The sequence below is a fragment of the Danio rerio genome, chromosome 9 (genome assembly GCF_049306965.1).
Source record: "Danio rerio strain Tuebingen ecotype United States chromosome 9, GRCz12tu, whole genome shotgun sequence".
NCBI lineage: Eukaryota > Metazoa > Chordata > Actinopteri > Cypriniformes > Danionidae > Danio > Danio rerio.
This window is the reverse complement of record NC_133184.1, coordinates 52140923-52159414: the sequence shown is the minus strand read 5'-3', so window position 1 is coordinate 52159414 and position 18492 is coordinate 52140923. Positions and strand designations below refer to the sequence as shown.

General features: G+C 39.3%; 1 protein-coding gene across 8 annotated transcripts in view; it reads right to left on the bottom strand.

The window, feature by feature from the left end:
* Positions 1-18492, bottom strand: part of grb14 (growth factor receptor-bound protein 14) — a 152841-nt gene that overhangs the window by 116107 nt on the left and 18242 nt on the right. For 3 of the 8 annotated variants that reach the window (XM_073913239.1, XM_073913241.1, XM_073913234.1), the window contains exon 2: positions 1482-1741. In XM_073913239.1, coding sequence (XP_073769340.1) covers positions 1482-1651 — 170 coding nt within the window. In that variant the 5' untranslated portion in view covers positions 1652-1741. Of the gene's footprint in view, positions 1-1481; positions 2063-2524; positions 2679-4672; positions 4776-18492 lie in introns of those variants that run through there. The other 5 variants (XM_073913240.1, XM_073913235.1, XM_073913238.1 and 2 more) reach the window with 3 other exon arrangements.

Here is an 18492-nt window from a genome sequence, read left to right as displayed (position 1 = left end):
GTCCGACGGCTCGCCTCCGAGTGGAGGGCTTTGCCGATGCAACCAGTTTGTCCGCTTAGCTCACAGCGTTGCATCGGCGGAGCGGAGGCCCCGGAGGAGGAGCTGGCCGCGGGGACGAAGACCGGGATCGAGTCCGGGGAACAGCGGTTCCGGAAATCAGGTAAGACGATAAACGGAATCCGAAAAATAAGGGCGAGAACGCGGCGGGATCCGAAAACGCGGTCGAAATCGAAGACGAGGGCTTTTGCTTTTTTCTTTTTTTTTCTGGACGGTTTTTGCGAACCGTCGCTCGGGTTTAGGGAAGGAGGAGAAGGAGGAGGAAGAGGAGGGCAGCCGAGTCGGCCGATCCGGCAGCTTTTCGCGCAAGAACTGCACGGGCGCGAACGGGGCGGCTCCAGAGAGGCGCCCGAGACACTAAAAAGCGCGCACAGCGGCCTCTCGCGGATCCGTACCTCCCGGGACGTAAATCGCGGTCCGCAGAAACGTCCGCGGGGCTACGTTTCCACAATGAGCCCGGGTTGCAATAGTGTCTCTGAAGTAAGTGAAAGATTCAGAGGTGCATCCTGCTGATTTGATTCAGAAGGGCACTTTTTTTTTTGTCAAACGGCTCTCCGGTTTGACTTTCATTCACCGTCATTCATTTTAAAAAGCACCCGGTCCATTTTAGTTGTATATGTTTTACTTGAACGCATAAACTCTACAGGGGCCTGATAGTTAGATGTGGAGCTAACATTAATCAGATTCACTATAGTGAACTACATCCATGTTAGCATGTCATGTTTGATGTGGTAATTTCACAGTAGGAATACACACAGGTTCGAAGACTCGTTCTCTACAGTGCAATTCGGTCAGGTATGCATCCGCGCTAAAATATCAAGGTGAAAATCATCATAGCTTAAATAGAATAGACCCAGCTCCCAAACCAACTTTGAGAATAGATTAACAATGATATTTTTTTAAATCGCCCAATAAGAGTCTTGCGTTACGGCCCACCCCTAATGCTGAAACATAATTAAAAACTAATTTTAACTACATCTCTCTTTATGTCATGTCCCTTGGAAGGCCAAATAGTGAAACAGAACAAGATCAATGGAAATAGCAATGTTTGGGTGGCATTTTCCTTTCTCTACTAATGCGTCTATGGCCACACCCCTTTGCTGCGCGAGGTGTGTGTGCGCTAAATGCGCGTAATCTGGAACGTTTGTGATCTCACAAGCCAGGATGTGTTTTTTGTAGTCCCCAAATTCGTTCGCTGTGTGCTTTGCTAAGCTAACTCTGTAAAAGCCAATGTCTCCCTTTGCATTGAATGTTGTTTATGTTCACACAGCTACATTACACATCAGCTAAAGTTTACAATATGATATCGCAGTGGACCACCCCTTAAATAAAGCATAAACATATGCATAAGCACACCACATACACACTTTCACGCACATTTACATGCTTAAAACTTGAAGTTGAAATCAAAGCACGTGTCCTACCTGTTTCCTTTGAAGACGGCAGCATTGGGTGGCTGCAAGGGTGAGCGCAATGGGATGAAGGCCGACCCGACTGCGCTCCCACCGCCCCTCGCTCCCCGAAATATGGTGGCTTTCTCCCCGAGGCTGCCAGAGGTGTGAGTCTCATCCAGGGAGTCATTCATAGCACTCATGGAGCCAGCTTACAGTACATCCAGCAGCTCATCTGGATCACAACACAGCACACACACCATCAGGAAAGAGTGCGTGAAGTCAGCGTGCTCCTGGAAAACACACACGCACATGCATAAACCCATGCACACACACACACGCACACACAAACACAAGCATGGCAGGCCGTCCTAGCCTGGGAAGTAGATCCCTCCTTCCAAAACATGATCCGCAATAAAGTTATTTTTAACTCTATGACTCCTGAATGAGCTCGCCTCTTGTGCGCACACACACACACACACTGATACAAATGTGCACACACACATAGACAGACACACACATACAAACAGTCAGACACGCAGACACAAACCCTTATATGAACACAGGCACATGCATACACAAACCTGCACACACACACACACACACAAACACAGCTAGACACATAGACAAACACAGACACAAACATGCACAGACACATGCACATACACTGACACAAATGCGTGCACACACACAGAGACAGACACACACACACATACAAACTGTCATAAAACCACATCCATTTACAGACAAACATAGACACACAAACACACAGACACAAACCCTTATATGAACACAGGCACATACATACACTAACCTGCACACACACACACACACACACACACACACAAACACAGCTAGACACATAGACAAAAACAGACACAAACATGCACAGACACATGCACATACACTGACACAAATGCGTGCACACACACAGAGACAGACACACACACACACACACACATACAAACAGTCATACACCCACATCCATTTACAGACAAACATAGACACACAAACACACAGACACAAACACTTATATGAACACAGGCACATACATACACAAACCTGCACACAAACACACACACACACACAAACACAGCTAGACACATAGACAAAAACAGACACAAACATGCACAGACACATGCACATACACTGACACAAATGCGTGCACACACACAGAGACAGACACACACACACACACATACAAACAGTCATAAACCCACATCCATTTACAGACAAACATAGACACACAAACACACAGACACAAACCCTTATATGAACAAAGGCACATACATAGTGTACATAAACCTGCACACACACACACACACACACACACACACACACACACAAATACAGCTAGACACATAGACAAACACAGACACAAACATGCACAGATACATGCACATACACTGACACAAATGCGTGCACACACACAGAGACAGACACACACACACACATACAAACAGTCATAAACCCACATCCATTTACAGACAAACATAGACACACAAACACACAGACACAAACCCTTATATGAACACAGGCACATACACATACAAACACACTTGCAGAAAAACGCACAAACACACACCAAGACACACAAAAAAACATAAGCACAAGCACATGCGCACACACACAGACACACACACACACACACAAACAGTCATACACCCAACATGCACATACACATGCTCACAAAAACACACTTGCACAAAAACACACACAGACACAACCGCATAAGTACAAACACATGCACACACGCATAAATACAAACAGTCACCCACACACACATGCACATACAGACACACAATCACACACACACAAACACACAAACAGTTATGTGGTCATATGCACATACACACAGAAAAACACTCGCACAAACACACAAACACACCTAGACACACTGACAAACACAAACACATAAGCACAAACACACACACATGCACACAAACACAAACTGACACATACAAACAGTCATACGGTCTCATACACATACACACACAAACACACTTGCACAAAAACACAAACACACACACACACACACACACACACACATACAAAAACAGTCATAGAGTCACAAGCAAAAACACACAGAAACACACTAACACATATATACAGAAACACACACTAACACACTCACACAAAACCACATAACAAAAAACTAGACACACACAAATACAAACAAATACAAACAGTCATATACAAAGATTGACACACAAACAGTTATATGAACACATGCACAAACACACTCACACAAACACACCAAGACACACAAACAGACTCGCACAAACACACCTTGACACACAGACAAACACACACACACACAAAAACAGTCATAGTCACATGCACAAACACACAGAAACACACTCGCACAAAAAAACACACATACACATGCACATATATTCAGAAACACACACTAACACACTCACACAAACACAACTAGACACACAGACACACACACACACACAAACAGTCATACACAGACAAAGATAGACACACAAACACAGTTACACCCACATGCACATACAGACACGCATACACACACAAAAACAAACACACATCGAGACACAACCCAGACACAAAAATATAAGCACAAACATGCACACACTCAATGTCATACGCCCACATGCACATACAGACACACACACACACACACACACACACAAAAAACACATACCGACACAACACAGACACACAGATACAAACACATAAGCACACACACACACATAATGTCATACACCCATATGCACATACAGACACACATAGACACAAAAACAAACACACTGTCACATGCACACACACAACGACACACACATGCTCACATGCACACACAGACACAAACATACAGTCATACACCCACATGCACATACAGACACACATGCACACACACACACAAACACACCGAGACACAACACACACACACACACACACACACACACACAATGTCATACACCCACATGCACAGACAGACACACATAGACAACACAAACAAACAGACACACGGTCACATGCACATACACACACACACACACACACACACGCACACACACACACACACACAGACACGCACACACACACACACACGCATACAAACAGTCATAAAACCACATACACATAGACACACACACAGGCACACATACAAACTGTCATACAATCAAATTCACACACAGACACACAAACAGTCATACAAACACATGCACATAGACACAGAGACACACGCACACACACACCAGCCTCTCTCTCAGATATCTGGGCTTCAGTGTTTCCCTACAGATGTACTCAGACACACTAAAGCTGTGGTGGATATTGGTATGCGGTGCGCAGCACAGTAATGAGAGCTGGAAGTCTGCCAGACAGTGAAACCTACTGTTCCTTTGTCATGGACTTCGCTCCGCTGTATTCACATCTGATCTGAAGCCATGCATAGAGGTTGACCTCCTCAGATAAGAGGCAACGTGTGTTTGTTTGTGTGTGTGTCACTGACAGACTAGGAACTGAAGAGCACTTTATACCACTCTTAAAAGCAAAACCAGGGGCGGATTACACCGATAAGTGACGAAAGAAACAAGAGCACATTCTGGGGCCCCTAATAAATACATAGAAGTAGGGCTGCACAATATATCATGTCAGCATTGATATGGCAATTTCAGCATTTGACATCCACAACAGTCACATCCCAAGATGTTAAGTCGGAATAATAGTTGACCAGGAGCTACAGAACACACATGATTTATAAAGTCACTGCTAAGTTTAGCTATAACAGCAACATAGGCTCATTCTGAAAACGTACCCTATCCAGTCAGGGCCGGCACGTCCATAGAGGCAACCTAGGCGGCCTCCAAGGGCGGAAGTATAGAGAGGGCGGCATCCGCGACACCTCCCTTACCACCCGCGTCCTCAGATATATTCGCGCATAGGTGACAGAATAGAGAGGGCGGCGTCAGCGACACCTCCATCAGCACCCGCGTGTCCTCAGTTAAATCCGCGCATAGGGCGGCAGAATAAAGGTCTGCGACACCCGCGTGTCCTCATTTAGATCCGTGCAAAGGGCGGCAGATTAGAGAGGGCAGCATTCGCGACACCTCCCTCACTTAGCATCTGCGCGTCCTCAGTTTAATTCACGCATAGAGCAGCAGAATAGATGTCCGCGACTAAGGATGTCACGATCCTCCAAATCCTCGATTCGATTACATTTTCGATTCTGAAGGCACGATTCGATTCGATTTTCGATTATGAATAATTAATTAATTAATGACCAATTAATTATTTGTAGCCTACCGTTTAAACTACCTGACCTGCATGGTCTTTGTTTTACCCATAAACAAATCATACAGTAAATGAATAAAGGCAAGATACACACATAATTACCACCTGTCAATCACTTTTTTCTGCGGGACTCGTGAATAGGCAGTGATCTGTGTCGTTATAATGGCGTCGGTAAAAAAGACGCACAGCCAACAGGAACCAGCCAACAGTATCTGAGGTGTTCGCTAAAATGACTAAGTACAATTGAGTGAAAGATTAAAGCAGTCTACTGATCCTCTGACTGCCTGAACCCGCTGTCTCGAGCCCATGGCTGTGTGTGTGCGCGTCTGTGTCTGTGTGTGTGGTCACGTGATGTGCGTTTCCAGAGGTAGAGAGGAAGGAGGGCTGCTCAGAAATGCTACACGCCACTGTGGATGTCAAATCGTTGTCGTTCTAAAATGCCATTTAAAAACAAAGACAGTGTAAACAGGGCCTGAGTGTGTACTTTTCGCGAGCGGATTTGCAACGGGGGCGGGCGGAGGATCCCGATGCCGGTGTTGTCTATCGGACGAACCCTAATACGTACATAGCAGAGGTTGCAAAACTGTGTTTTTTTTTTTGTCGACAACACGAACGTTGTCAACATAACTCACTGGAAATCCAAAATGCTTACACACCGGCGACTTCATTGAAAGAGGAGAGGGTTTAAGCTCTGTCGACGGGTCTCCTGCTTCTGCATTTTAACAAGCACTTCAACAAGCGTGTTTTTTCCCGCTTGGCAAGCCAAGCTGACGTGACATGGGGGCGTGGCAGCATCGACGATTCTATTTTTTTAAATTGAGCATAAATTTCGATCGATTTCGATTAAAAATCGTAATCGTGACACCCCTATCCGCTACACCTCACTTCATTTTCATAACCGGTCACTTTCTTTTTCACATTGGGGTTGAGGGCGGCGCGATCGTCCTCTGCCTAGAGCGGCAGTTCAGCTTGCTCCGGCCCTGTATCCAGTGCATCCGGAAGGTATTGATAGCGCTTCACTTTTACCACATTTGCCACATTCCAAACTGGATCAAATTATTTATTTTACAACATTCTAAACACAATACCCCATAATGGCAATGTGAAAACAGTCTTTTTGAAATTGTTGCAAATTTATTAAAAATAAAAAAACCTGAAAAATCACATGTATTCACAGCCTTTGCTCAATACTTTGTTGATGCACCTCTGGCAGCAATTACAGCCTTAAGTCTTTCTGAATATTCAATTCAATTCAGCTTTATTTGTATAGCGCTTTTACACTGTAGATTGTGTCAAAGCAGCTTCACATAAATGGTCACAGTAACTGGATCATGAAATGTTTCTGTAACCTTCCCCAGCCTTGTGCCTCGAGACAATCCTGTCTCGGAGGTCTACAGACAATTCCTTTGTCTTCATGCTTGGTTTGTGCTTTGACACATAATGCCACAAGCTTGGCACATCTGTCTTTGGGAATTTTTTCCCATTCCTCTTTGCAGTACCTCTCAAGCTCTATCAGACGTAACGCCTGGCATTCACTCCAAAGAGTTCAAATTTAGTCTCATCAGACCAGAGAATTTTGAATCTGATAGTCTGAGAGTTCTTCAGATGCCCTTTGGCAAATCCCAGGTGGGAAGTGGCTTCCGTCTGACCACTCTACCATGCAGACCTGATTGGTGAATTGCTGCACAGATGGTTGTCCTTCTGTAAGGTTCTCCTCTCTCCACAGAAGAACACTGGAGCACTGATAGAGTGACCTTCAGGTTGTTAAACACCTCCCTGACTAAGGCCCTTCTCCCCCGATCACTCAGCTTAGATTGCCGGTCAGCTCTAGGAAGAGTCCTGGTGGTTCCAAACATTTTCCCTTTACGGATGACGGAGGTCACTGTGCTCATTGAACTTTCAGAGCAGCAGAAATTTTTCTGTAACCTTCCCCAGCCTTTTGCCTCGAGACAATCCTGTCTCGAAGGTCTACAGACAAATCCTTTGTCTTCATGCTTGGTTTGTGCTTTGACATGCACTGTCAACCCTGGGATCTTATATAGACAGGTGTATGCCTTTTTAAATCATGTCTAATCAACTGAACTGACCACAGGTGAACTCCAATGAAGCTGCTGAAACATCTCAAGAATGATCAGTGGAAACAGAATATACATAAGCTCAATTTAGAGCTTCACAGCAAAGACTGTAAATACTGATGTACATGTGGTTTTTCAGATTTTATATTTTTGTTTTTTATCTTTGTATAATGCCTCATGATTGCAATTGTTTATATATATATATATATATATATATATATATATATATATATATATATATATATATATATATATATTCATACATATCCATTTTTTAACACTTTTCGAATTAGATTTTTTAATTAAACTCTAACTGCAATTCCACATTTTTCCCCGTTTTTCAAAAAGTTAATAAATCAGACAATAAACACTGTCTTAGTCAGTCATAGTACCTGGGACTGAAATGAATGACTTCCCATTGTTTCGCAAATTAAATGCCCTTTACAAATAAAACATAACCAGCCCGGAGAAGGAAAGCAGATAATAAAGATAAGAGATTTAAAACCTTATCAGATGTGATGTTGACACATGACAACAGATCTGTATCTGTCCTCATTATCAATACACCTTTCAGATCAACTGTTAATGTGGTCAAAGTCCCTCAAGCCAGAGTTTCCCAGCAGAATTAAACAAACACAAAGTTTAGCATTCTGTACTATTTGTTCCAGTCATGATTATAGCGCTGCAGCTCTCAGGCAAAGTGTTTTGGAGAACTATTACCATGTACTTTTAAACTTCAGTGCTTTTTCCACATTTACTGACTTTTTGTCCACCCACACAGCTCTGCGATGATTATCCATCATTATGACATCCCTGAATGTACATGTACTGTACTTCACAAATGATGGATCCACTGATACAGACACTGGCAGCCTTACTGGCTCTCATAATGTACTTTTGCATCTGTTGGGTAAATGTTGCATCACAAGACAAGACATGAGAACAATATGTTCTAATATATATTTAAATGGCATACTGAGAAAAAGAAATTATGAGATTTAACTTTCCAACTTTAAAAACTTTAAACAGACATTAACCTCTTAAGCCCCAAGGTGTTTTTTTACATGCATTTTTTGTTTCTCTTTGCTATTTGGTCTTATTAGAACTTAATTAAGTATCATCTTTTGATATGATTTACTTTTAAAGAAAAATTATGTCTATATATGTAGACTCTTGGTCTGAATTTACATAAAACTCTTTTTCCTGACTGCTTTTTAATGCATATCTAACGTTTATTTGTAGATATTTATTTGTTTTACATTTGTTTTATTTTATTTTATTTATTTTTTATTTAAATATATATTTTTTATTTTAAAACATTTTTATTTTTATTTATTTTTATTTTTATTTATTTTAAGTTTTATTTATTTATTTTATTTAAATGTATTTGTTTATTTATTTATTTTTAGATTTTTGTTGTTATATATATATATTTTTATTTTTTTATTTATTTTTTATTAAAAGTTTCTACATTTATTTTATTTTATTATAATTTTTTTTTTACATATTTTGACTATCAGAGAGTAAAGACTACATTTTTCCACATTTTTGGACAGTTAAAAATAGTGTTTGGGACATTTCATATGCTGCAAAACATTTGCAGGATGACACTGTATGTCTGTAACAAAATATAAAACATTCAAAGTATTTTAAATATCCACTTAAGACCTAAAGTGTGCTGTCCATGTATGTGGCCACTAAGCCCTAGGAGGTTAAAGGGCCCTTATGATGAAAATTATTTTTTGTAAGCTGTTTGAACAGAACTGTGTGTAGGTATAGTTTGTCCATAGTCATATTGGAGTAATAGAAACACAATAAGCCTCTTTTTTTTATTTCCTATTGTTAAAATAGGATCCAAATCCCTCCCATTCTGAGGCCCACTGCAACGGGACATAGGAGTGCGGTTTCCCCACACACCAAATTGATTGACAACTGCGTATTAACATGTCCCCATAGTAATGCGTATAATCATATCAGCAAGACAGGACGTGTGCAAACCAACTGCTCTCTGTGATCATCAATCATCAGCAAATGTGATCAAGAGTTTTACAAGTTTAAAATGCTTGTAAATGCAGTGCATGTTAATAAATTACAGTGGTTTTACCATCTTTATGACCACAGCAGCATGTCAGTATAATTCTAATAGAAGACACTTCAATCCTGGTTTGTGGATGTTAACCCTCTGGGGTCTGAGGGTGTTTTGGGGCTCTGGAGAAGTTTTGCCATGCACTGACATTTGTGTTGTATTCAGTATCTTAAAAACATATTAATGGCTAAAGTGTGATAACACAAGTTGGGCTACAATAATACATAAGCAGCATGTTTGTATGTGTTTGTGTTTTTGAGAAAGAAATGTTTATGCGTGGTTAGTGAAAAACGAAAATTTTGAAGTCACCGAAACAAGGCCATGAAACACACAGAGAACATTTGTGCACAAGATTTTTGAGAACTGGATCTGGTAGTCTAGTGTTTTTGCTTCAAAATGATGTGAGAAACATCTTGTTAACTTGCTCACAGAAAACAATATAATGAATTAAAAATTCTAAGTCACTTTTTAAGTGAAATTGGTTTATGTGAGAAGGCATAAACTATCATTACTATGCAGTAAGTCACACCTGACAAGACAAAGACCTGCATAATGAGCTGCATAATGAGCCATCAGACAGGTACAGTATGTGACTAGGAGGGAAGAGTTTCAATAAGGAATCAGAGGAAAGTTTATATACTTTTTTGTTTGCAATTTATTTAAAATATATTAATCACACAAAATAACTTGAGATACTTTTGTGAGAGTCAGTACACTCTATAAAACTCTGCAAACTTTTAAACTTACACATAGCAAATCTACTGATTTTTTTTTTTTTTTGTAAATGAAAAGTTTAGTTGCAAAATTAGTTTTATCCATTTTGAGAAATGTTGTTTATTTGACATTATTATTTAAGACATCAACAGTCAAGCTCATTCACAATTTTATACGTTAAACTATTAAGCTCAGTGAAGTCCAGGAACACAATATTCTTCAAACCCAGGATATTTTTTATTTAACTTTATGTCTATAAATAGTTTATAAATAAGTCAAAAAACATGCCAAAATGCAACATATTATCTTAATATTGTCAAACATCTTAAATTGGTTAAAAAAACAATACATCATAAATGTATGGAATAGTATATACAAAGTTTGAATTATAATAATCCGATTCTGAGTTCGTTTTGGTAATCTCATATTAGAGCAATGTTATTTTAAAGAATGATGATTAATCCATATTAACAAAAATAACTGAGCAAAAGATTATTTTGTACATTAACGTAACGCATATCCGTACAGCAGTGAATATTAATGTGCATCCTGTCACATTTGCCGTGCAAAAACAGTGCCAAGTTAAAAGTGTGCTGTCTGTGTGTATGTGCATGAGTGAGATTCAAAACAACATTGGCCCAGGCTGTAATAAACAACAAATCTCTACAGACCCCGCCCCCAAATAAATGCATGGCTATAGAGACAGACAATTGGCTATTTTAACCGTAAACAAAGAGCAGAGAATCACCAAGAGGCGACACTCTGTTGCGATTTGGGAAACAGCCACTGGATGCCGCTAGTGTCACGTGGCAGGTATTTTGGAATGAAAAGTCTAATAGAACAACAGCACGGACAACTAACCCTAGCCAGAATGAATTACAATATTGAATCATTTAAATTCTGCCGAAGGCATTCAGAATATGTGTGCTACCCAAATAATAAGTTTAAGAAACGGGTTTCTCAAGCCAGGTGGCGCATTAGAACAGGGGTTCATCTCCTGTTTCCAAAATGCATCACAAACTGCTTGAGAAACTGTTCTACTTTGATAATTGATGATGAAAATAAATGATGTTCAATAAGATGTACTTGTGTTTACTAACTGTTTATTCAGTTAAACATGAATGGTGAACTGTAGGCCTACATAAGCTCTAAACAGCGATTTTGGCTTACCTTAATCCGACTAAAGTCATAACTGAACTAGACAGAAATGGAATTAAGACATGTGGAGTATGCAGATATTAGTAGCATTATTGAAGTAAACATCGCAACCAAACTATTACCGTCGTGTTGGACTTTTGCCATATTTTCCGACAAGATCCACGGCTGTCAGTAAAGGACACACACACACATGAAATGCGGAAATGTTTTCTTTCCATTTGCCATGCGTTATTAAATTCCATAACACTCTCACCAGTCCTTACTCCTTATTTGCGTCTAATACCCCCATACTCACGGGGGCATGTATGAAATGTTCATGAGTAAAACTGCCGAACTGCGGTTAAAATCAGGCATCCTGCTGATTTGATTCAGAAGGGCACTTTTTTGTCAGACGGCTCACTGGTGAGGTATACATCCGCCCTGAAATATCAAGGTGAAAGTCATCATAGCTTGCGTAGAATAGACCCAGCTCCCAACCCAACTTTGAGAATAGATTTAGGGCGACATTATTATTTTTTTTAATCTCACGTAAAGTCTCACGTAAACCTAGCACGTTAATGCTGATAATGGCCCACAACTAGTTAAAATATTATTTATTATTTATATTAATATATTTATATGCTTTCAGCTTAAATAAGTACACCCCATTTGAAAAGCAACGTTTTAAACAATAGCTCAATGATAACAACAATTTCCAAAATGTTGACAATACTAAGTCTACTATATCTGATATCTAAAATATCTTTTTCACTTATAACATGAAAGTAAGGCAAAAAAAAAATAACTAACATAATAAACAATACAATTTTTTTTAGCCTTACTCAAATTAGAGTGATACAAAAATGAGTATACCCCACAACAAAAACTACTATATCTAGTCTGTATGGCCTCCGTGATTTTTAATGACAGCATTAAAAATCATGAATAAAAAATGATGAATTTATGTGTCAGAATTCAATCATTTTGGACAAAAAGGAGGGGGGGGGGGGGAAATCACTTTCCTGAACTCTCGCGCTCAATCTGCCCAGTTGGTGGAATGAACTCCCTAACTGCATCAGAACGGCAGAGTCACTCACTGTCTTCAAAATATAACTTAAAACTCAACTATTTAGTCTCCACTTTCCTTACTAATCTGCAATTCCTTCTCTGACCGCTCCACTAACTAAATTAATAAAAAAATAAATATGTAAAAGAAAAATTGCTACTGTTTTGCTTCTTACACTTTCTTTGCATACCTGAAACTTGCCTATAGCACTTATTCATTGTTGCTTTTATAGTTGTGTAAGTTGCTTCCTTGTCCTCAATTGTAAGTCGCTGCTGAATGACTAAATGTAAATGTAAAATGCCTTTTTACATAAAAGCTTTATTAGTCTTTTTTTAACAGACAGCACTGGAAAAATACTATATACTATTATAGCATAATATTGCAACAAAAAGTACCGTCAATCTGTGACCAACACATTTTTAAAGTCATGTTAATTTAATTTAACACGCCAGTATTAATTTGTAATATGCCAGTGCGTAAACTATTAAATTAAAGAAATTAAAAGTAATTTCATCTAAAAGTGACAGCTTCGAGAAAGCAAATATGGTTAAAATATATTAAACAAGTCTGTAAAATGAACTAATAAAAGTGCTAATAATCACCAGTCTTTAATTGTAAGTGTTGTATTGGCATCTTTCAGGCTGTATCTCAGCCATACCTGTCAACCCTCCAGTTTTTCCAGGGATTCTCCCGTATTTTACTGTTCTATCTCGCAATTATCCCGTAATATTTCTCCCGTATTTTCAGTCTTTCTCTAAACAGCCGAGCCTCCCTATACGCAACCCATACCGCTGAACCACCAGGGGTCACCACTTGCTCTAAAACGTGAGTCTTCTGTGCTTTCGCTTTGTTCAGGAATGAAAACATAAATAAATACTAAAAACTGCGCTATTCCATTTCCTTTTGATTACAGGTGCCGTCGCCCATCCTATTCAATCCTCAAAACAGTCATATAATGGTGCATGACTGTCAGCTGATGTGCTCCATAGTGATAAACAGATGCTGTTTCCCAAATGGATTCTGTACACGCGATTTAAAGCAGAGAGAAATAAGTCTGGCTTTTGGGTGTGTGTTTTAACAGACATACACACATAATTAATAATAATAACAGATAAAGATGTCGATCTTGGTGGGGTTTTTTCCAAACACAACTAATTTAGTCTTAAATGAGCATAAAATGTAAGGAAAGCTGTCAAATGCTTCCATTATAATGTTAGATGTGTGCATTTTTAAAGTGACACCTCTTAATTAATGTAATAAAATAAATCTTAATAAATGAGAGATTAATACGTTGCTCTTTAATCAGAATATATAAGTTATACAGTGGAGAAACGGCTAACGAGATTTGATAGCTTGATTCTATGTCATTATAATAGCTATTAATTTTAATTAATAATTTTAATTAAGCTGAACTTTCTAATGTTTTCTAATGTATTTGCTGCCAATCTATATTTTTATTTTTATTTTGTTAATAATAATTTTAAAACATATTACTGACTATTTAACTGTTAATTTTCAATGAAACAGCTCCAAATAAACATATTTAGTAATTTGGGGATTTTTAAAAATGTATTTATTTTTTGGTGGGTGGGTGGGGGGGGGATCCCTTATTATGGTGGGCATATCCCTTATTTCCACATCCCAATGTTGACAGGTATGATCTCAGCTTTAATGTCCCTTTTGAATAAACAAATAAAAAACAAAGCAGCTGCTCGCTATCGCGACAGCAATAAGATCCAATGGATGGCTGATTGTTTTTACTCCAAAATGGCGAAAGCGTGGGGCTGTTGCTGGGCGCTGCTGTTGCAATGGAACGTTCTATTTAATGTTGCCTCTTGGTAATTCTAAGCTCTTTGCAGTAAGGCAGGACTTCGTTCATTAGCTATGTTTCCATCCACCTATTTTATGCGTATTTTGCAAATGCACATAAAAAACAGTTGATGGAAATGCCATTGTGGAAATATAAATTTATATCCTCTAATTTCAAATTAACAATAATCTACGTATAACTAAAAAGTTATATTCTCTGGTTTTTAATTATTTTATTTCATTGACATGCCAGCTAGGAGGGTCATATAACCTTTGCCTTGCTGACAACAGGCTAAGCCAAAGTGATGCAATTATCAGTTTCACAGCATGGGGTGTCTATTGTTTTCTCTTTTCGATCAAATGGTCAGGCGGTTTCTGTCTCCAGAACATGATGAGATCAAGGCCTGAAAGAGCAGTTTACCCTGCCGACCACAACTCTTAATTTTCATGCTTTGTTTAGCCAAATCCCCTCCTCCTAAGAACACAATATAGACATGAAATCTTTGTCTCAATTTAGATTTGTGTGAGACTTGTGAGAGACTTGTGAAAGAACTTGCAGACTGCGGACCTCTAGTAGGCTCTTGCAGACACATGGACATCTTAAAGACGCTGTATGACTGCAGATTAACCAACACGTCTCAATAAAGGAATTCTGCTTGTTTCGAGTCTCCTGGACTGCGTTCTCTTCTCTTTTCACTCATTTATTTTTTTACAACACCATGATGCGCATAAATTTTGAAAATGCGCATAAAAAACGTATGCGCCTAACTGGGTAGGATAAACTTTTTATTCGATAAGAAAAGATGCGCAAACTGCGATGGAAACACTTTTACCACACAAACTCCAGCATGCGCATTAAAAAAGGTCTTGTGATTTTGTTGAAAGAGATCATGTGATGCTTAAAGTGTGTGTGAATGGACAAAACGTCAGGCTGAGCACATTATAAAACATCTGAAATGTTGTTTTGGTCATTATAAAACGCCTTTATATTTCAGTATTAATGTTATTATATTATTAATGACCTCCAGAATCAAGAGCGCCTGTGCTCCGCTCCTGACACCTTCAAACGCCACTGCGTGCTCACTGCTTGTCAGGATTGTCTTCTGAGGCGCATTCATTTAGAAAAGATTGATGCAGCTTCTCCTACTGCAGCAAATGCAGTTTTTACTGTTGATATTTGGCGCCAGTTAATCAGGAAGTGACGATTTTGTTCGCTTTGACTCGTTGGATGAAAACGATGCTTCATTCGCAAAACTTTTATGCGATAATCCAGTTTTGCGCATAAAGTTCATTCGCATTTTTGGATGGAAACATAGCTATTGTGCCAGCCATATTGAGCATGGCACATTTCCCCATTTATAGTGATTTATAATCACCCCTATTTTTCTAGTGTTTCATGTCAACACACGTCTTTGCAAACATAACAAGAGTGTTTACAGTACATGAGCCTCATCATCAAAAGTTCTCTTGGGTCTGAGACAAGGGCACCAGAGGACTGGCAGCAGGACGCTCCCAAAATAGTGCTGAAACACATTCTTCAGTTATCAGTCAACGCAAATGCTTTTTAATTACATTAGCGGGACGTGAGAGGCACGGCTATTTCAGTTCATCCCGGGCTCTTGCTTGCGTGCGGCCCTACGTGACAACAATACACACTCACAGTTGAGTCTCCACTACAGTACGAGGGTTCAAAAAGCTGACGATTGGGGTGAAAGACGAGGAGAGAGGGTGACAGCAACACGCTGAATGAAGAGCGTGCTAATAGATAGGCATATAAGTGCATCCGCATGGATCATCTTACCTCTCCATATCACAGAGACTGTGTAAACAAATCTCTCCACAATTACTCGCAGACAATGATACTTCTGGTTTTTGTCCGTGTGGAGCAAAATGGACTTCTGTGCATTAGGTGCTGCTCACTGCACTGTACAATTCTGTGGTTGAAATGATAAAATTATTCCACAGCCATTTGCAATTGTTAGTTTGCTACCCAAATTTAAAACATATTAAAACATATTAGAGTTTGAGCACCATCATATTAAACTTTGAAAGCCATCTGTTGTGAAAAACTAGCCTAGAGAGACAGTTGCTGTTAAAACAAACTTTGAGCACCGTCTGCTGTTAAAAACTAGCCTAGAGCTCCATCTACTGTTACAAATGAACATTGAGCGCCATCTGCTGTTAAAAACTAGCCTAGAGCTTCATCTACTGTTACAAATGAACATTGAGCGCCATCTGCTGTTAAAAACTAGCCAAGAGCACCATCTGCTGTTAAAAACTAGTCTATAGCTCCATCTACTGTTAAAAATTAACATTGAGCTCCATCTGCTGTTAAAATTTAACATTGAGTGGCATTTGCTATTAAAAACCAACCCACAGCGCTATCTGCTGTTAAAAACTAACCTAGAGTACTATCTGCTGTTAAAAAATAGCCTAGAGCACCATCCGCTGTTAAAAACTAGCCTAGAGCTCCATCTACTGTTAAAAAACAGCATTGAGCACCATCTGCTGTTGAAAACTAACCTTGAGTGCCAACAGTTGTTAAAATCAAGCCTAGAGCGCCATCTGCTGTTAAAAACTAGCCTATTGAGCCATCTGGGGTGGACAAACTAGTCTAGCGCATCATCTGCTGTTATAAAAAATAGCATAGAGCGTCATCAGCTGTAAAATCTAGTTTAGAGCACCATCTGCTGTTAAAAACTAGCCTGGAGCTCCATCTACTTTTAAAAACTAACCTAGAGCTTTATCTGCTGTTAAAAACTAGCCTAGAGCTTCATCTACTGTTAAAAACTAACCTAGAGCTCCATCTGCTGTTAAAAACTAGCCCACAGCGCCATCTGCTGTTAAGAACTAGCTTAGAGCACCATCTGCTTTTAAAAACTAGGCTAGAGCGTCATCTGCTGTTAAAAATTAGCCTAGAGCTCCATCAGCTGTTAAAAATTAGGCTAGAGCTCCATCTACTGTTACAAATTAACATTGAGCACCATCTGCTATTAAAAACTAGCCAAGAGCACCATCTGCTGTTAAAAACTAGCCTATAGCTCCATCTACTGTTAAAAATTAACATTGAGCTCCATCTGCTGTTAAAATTTAACATTGAGTGGCATTTGCTATTAAAAACCAACCCACAGCGCTATCTGCTGTTAAAAACTAACCTAGAGTACTATCTGCTGTTAAAAAATAGCCTAGAGCACCATGCGCTGTTAAAAACTAGCCTAGAGCTCCATCTACTGTTAAAAAACAGCATTGAGCACCATCTGCTGTTGAAAACTAACCTTGAGTGCCAACAGTTGTTAAAATCAAGCCTAGAGCGCCATCTGCTGTTAAAAACTAAAAAACAAAAAAAAATAGCATAGAGCATCATCAGCTGTAAAATCTAGTTTAGAGCACCATCTGCTGTTAAAAACTAGCCTGGAGCTCCATCTACTGTTAAAAACTAACCTAGAGCTCCATCTGCTGTTAAAAACTAGCCTAGAGCTTCATCTACTGTTAAAAACTAACCTAGAGCTCCATCTACTGTTAAAAACTAACCTAGAGCTCCATCTGCTGTTAAAAACTAGCCCACAGCGCCATCTGCTTTTAAGAACTAGCTTAGAGCACCATCTGCTGTTAAAAACTAGGCTAGAGCGTCATCTGCTGTTAAAAATTAGCCTAGAGCTCCATCAGCTGTTAAAAATTAGGCTAGAGCTCCATCTACTGTTACAAATTAACATTGAGCGCCATCTGCTGTTAAAAACTAGCCTAAAGCACCATACCCTGTTAAAAACTAGCCTATAGCTCCATCTACTGTTAAAAATGAACATTAAGCGCCATCTGCTGTTAAAATTTAACATTGAGTGGCATTTGCTATTAAAAACCAACCCACAGCTATCTGCTATCTGCTGTTAAAACTAATTT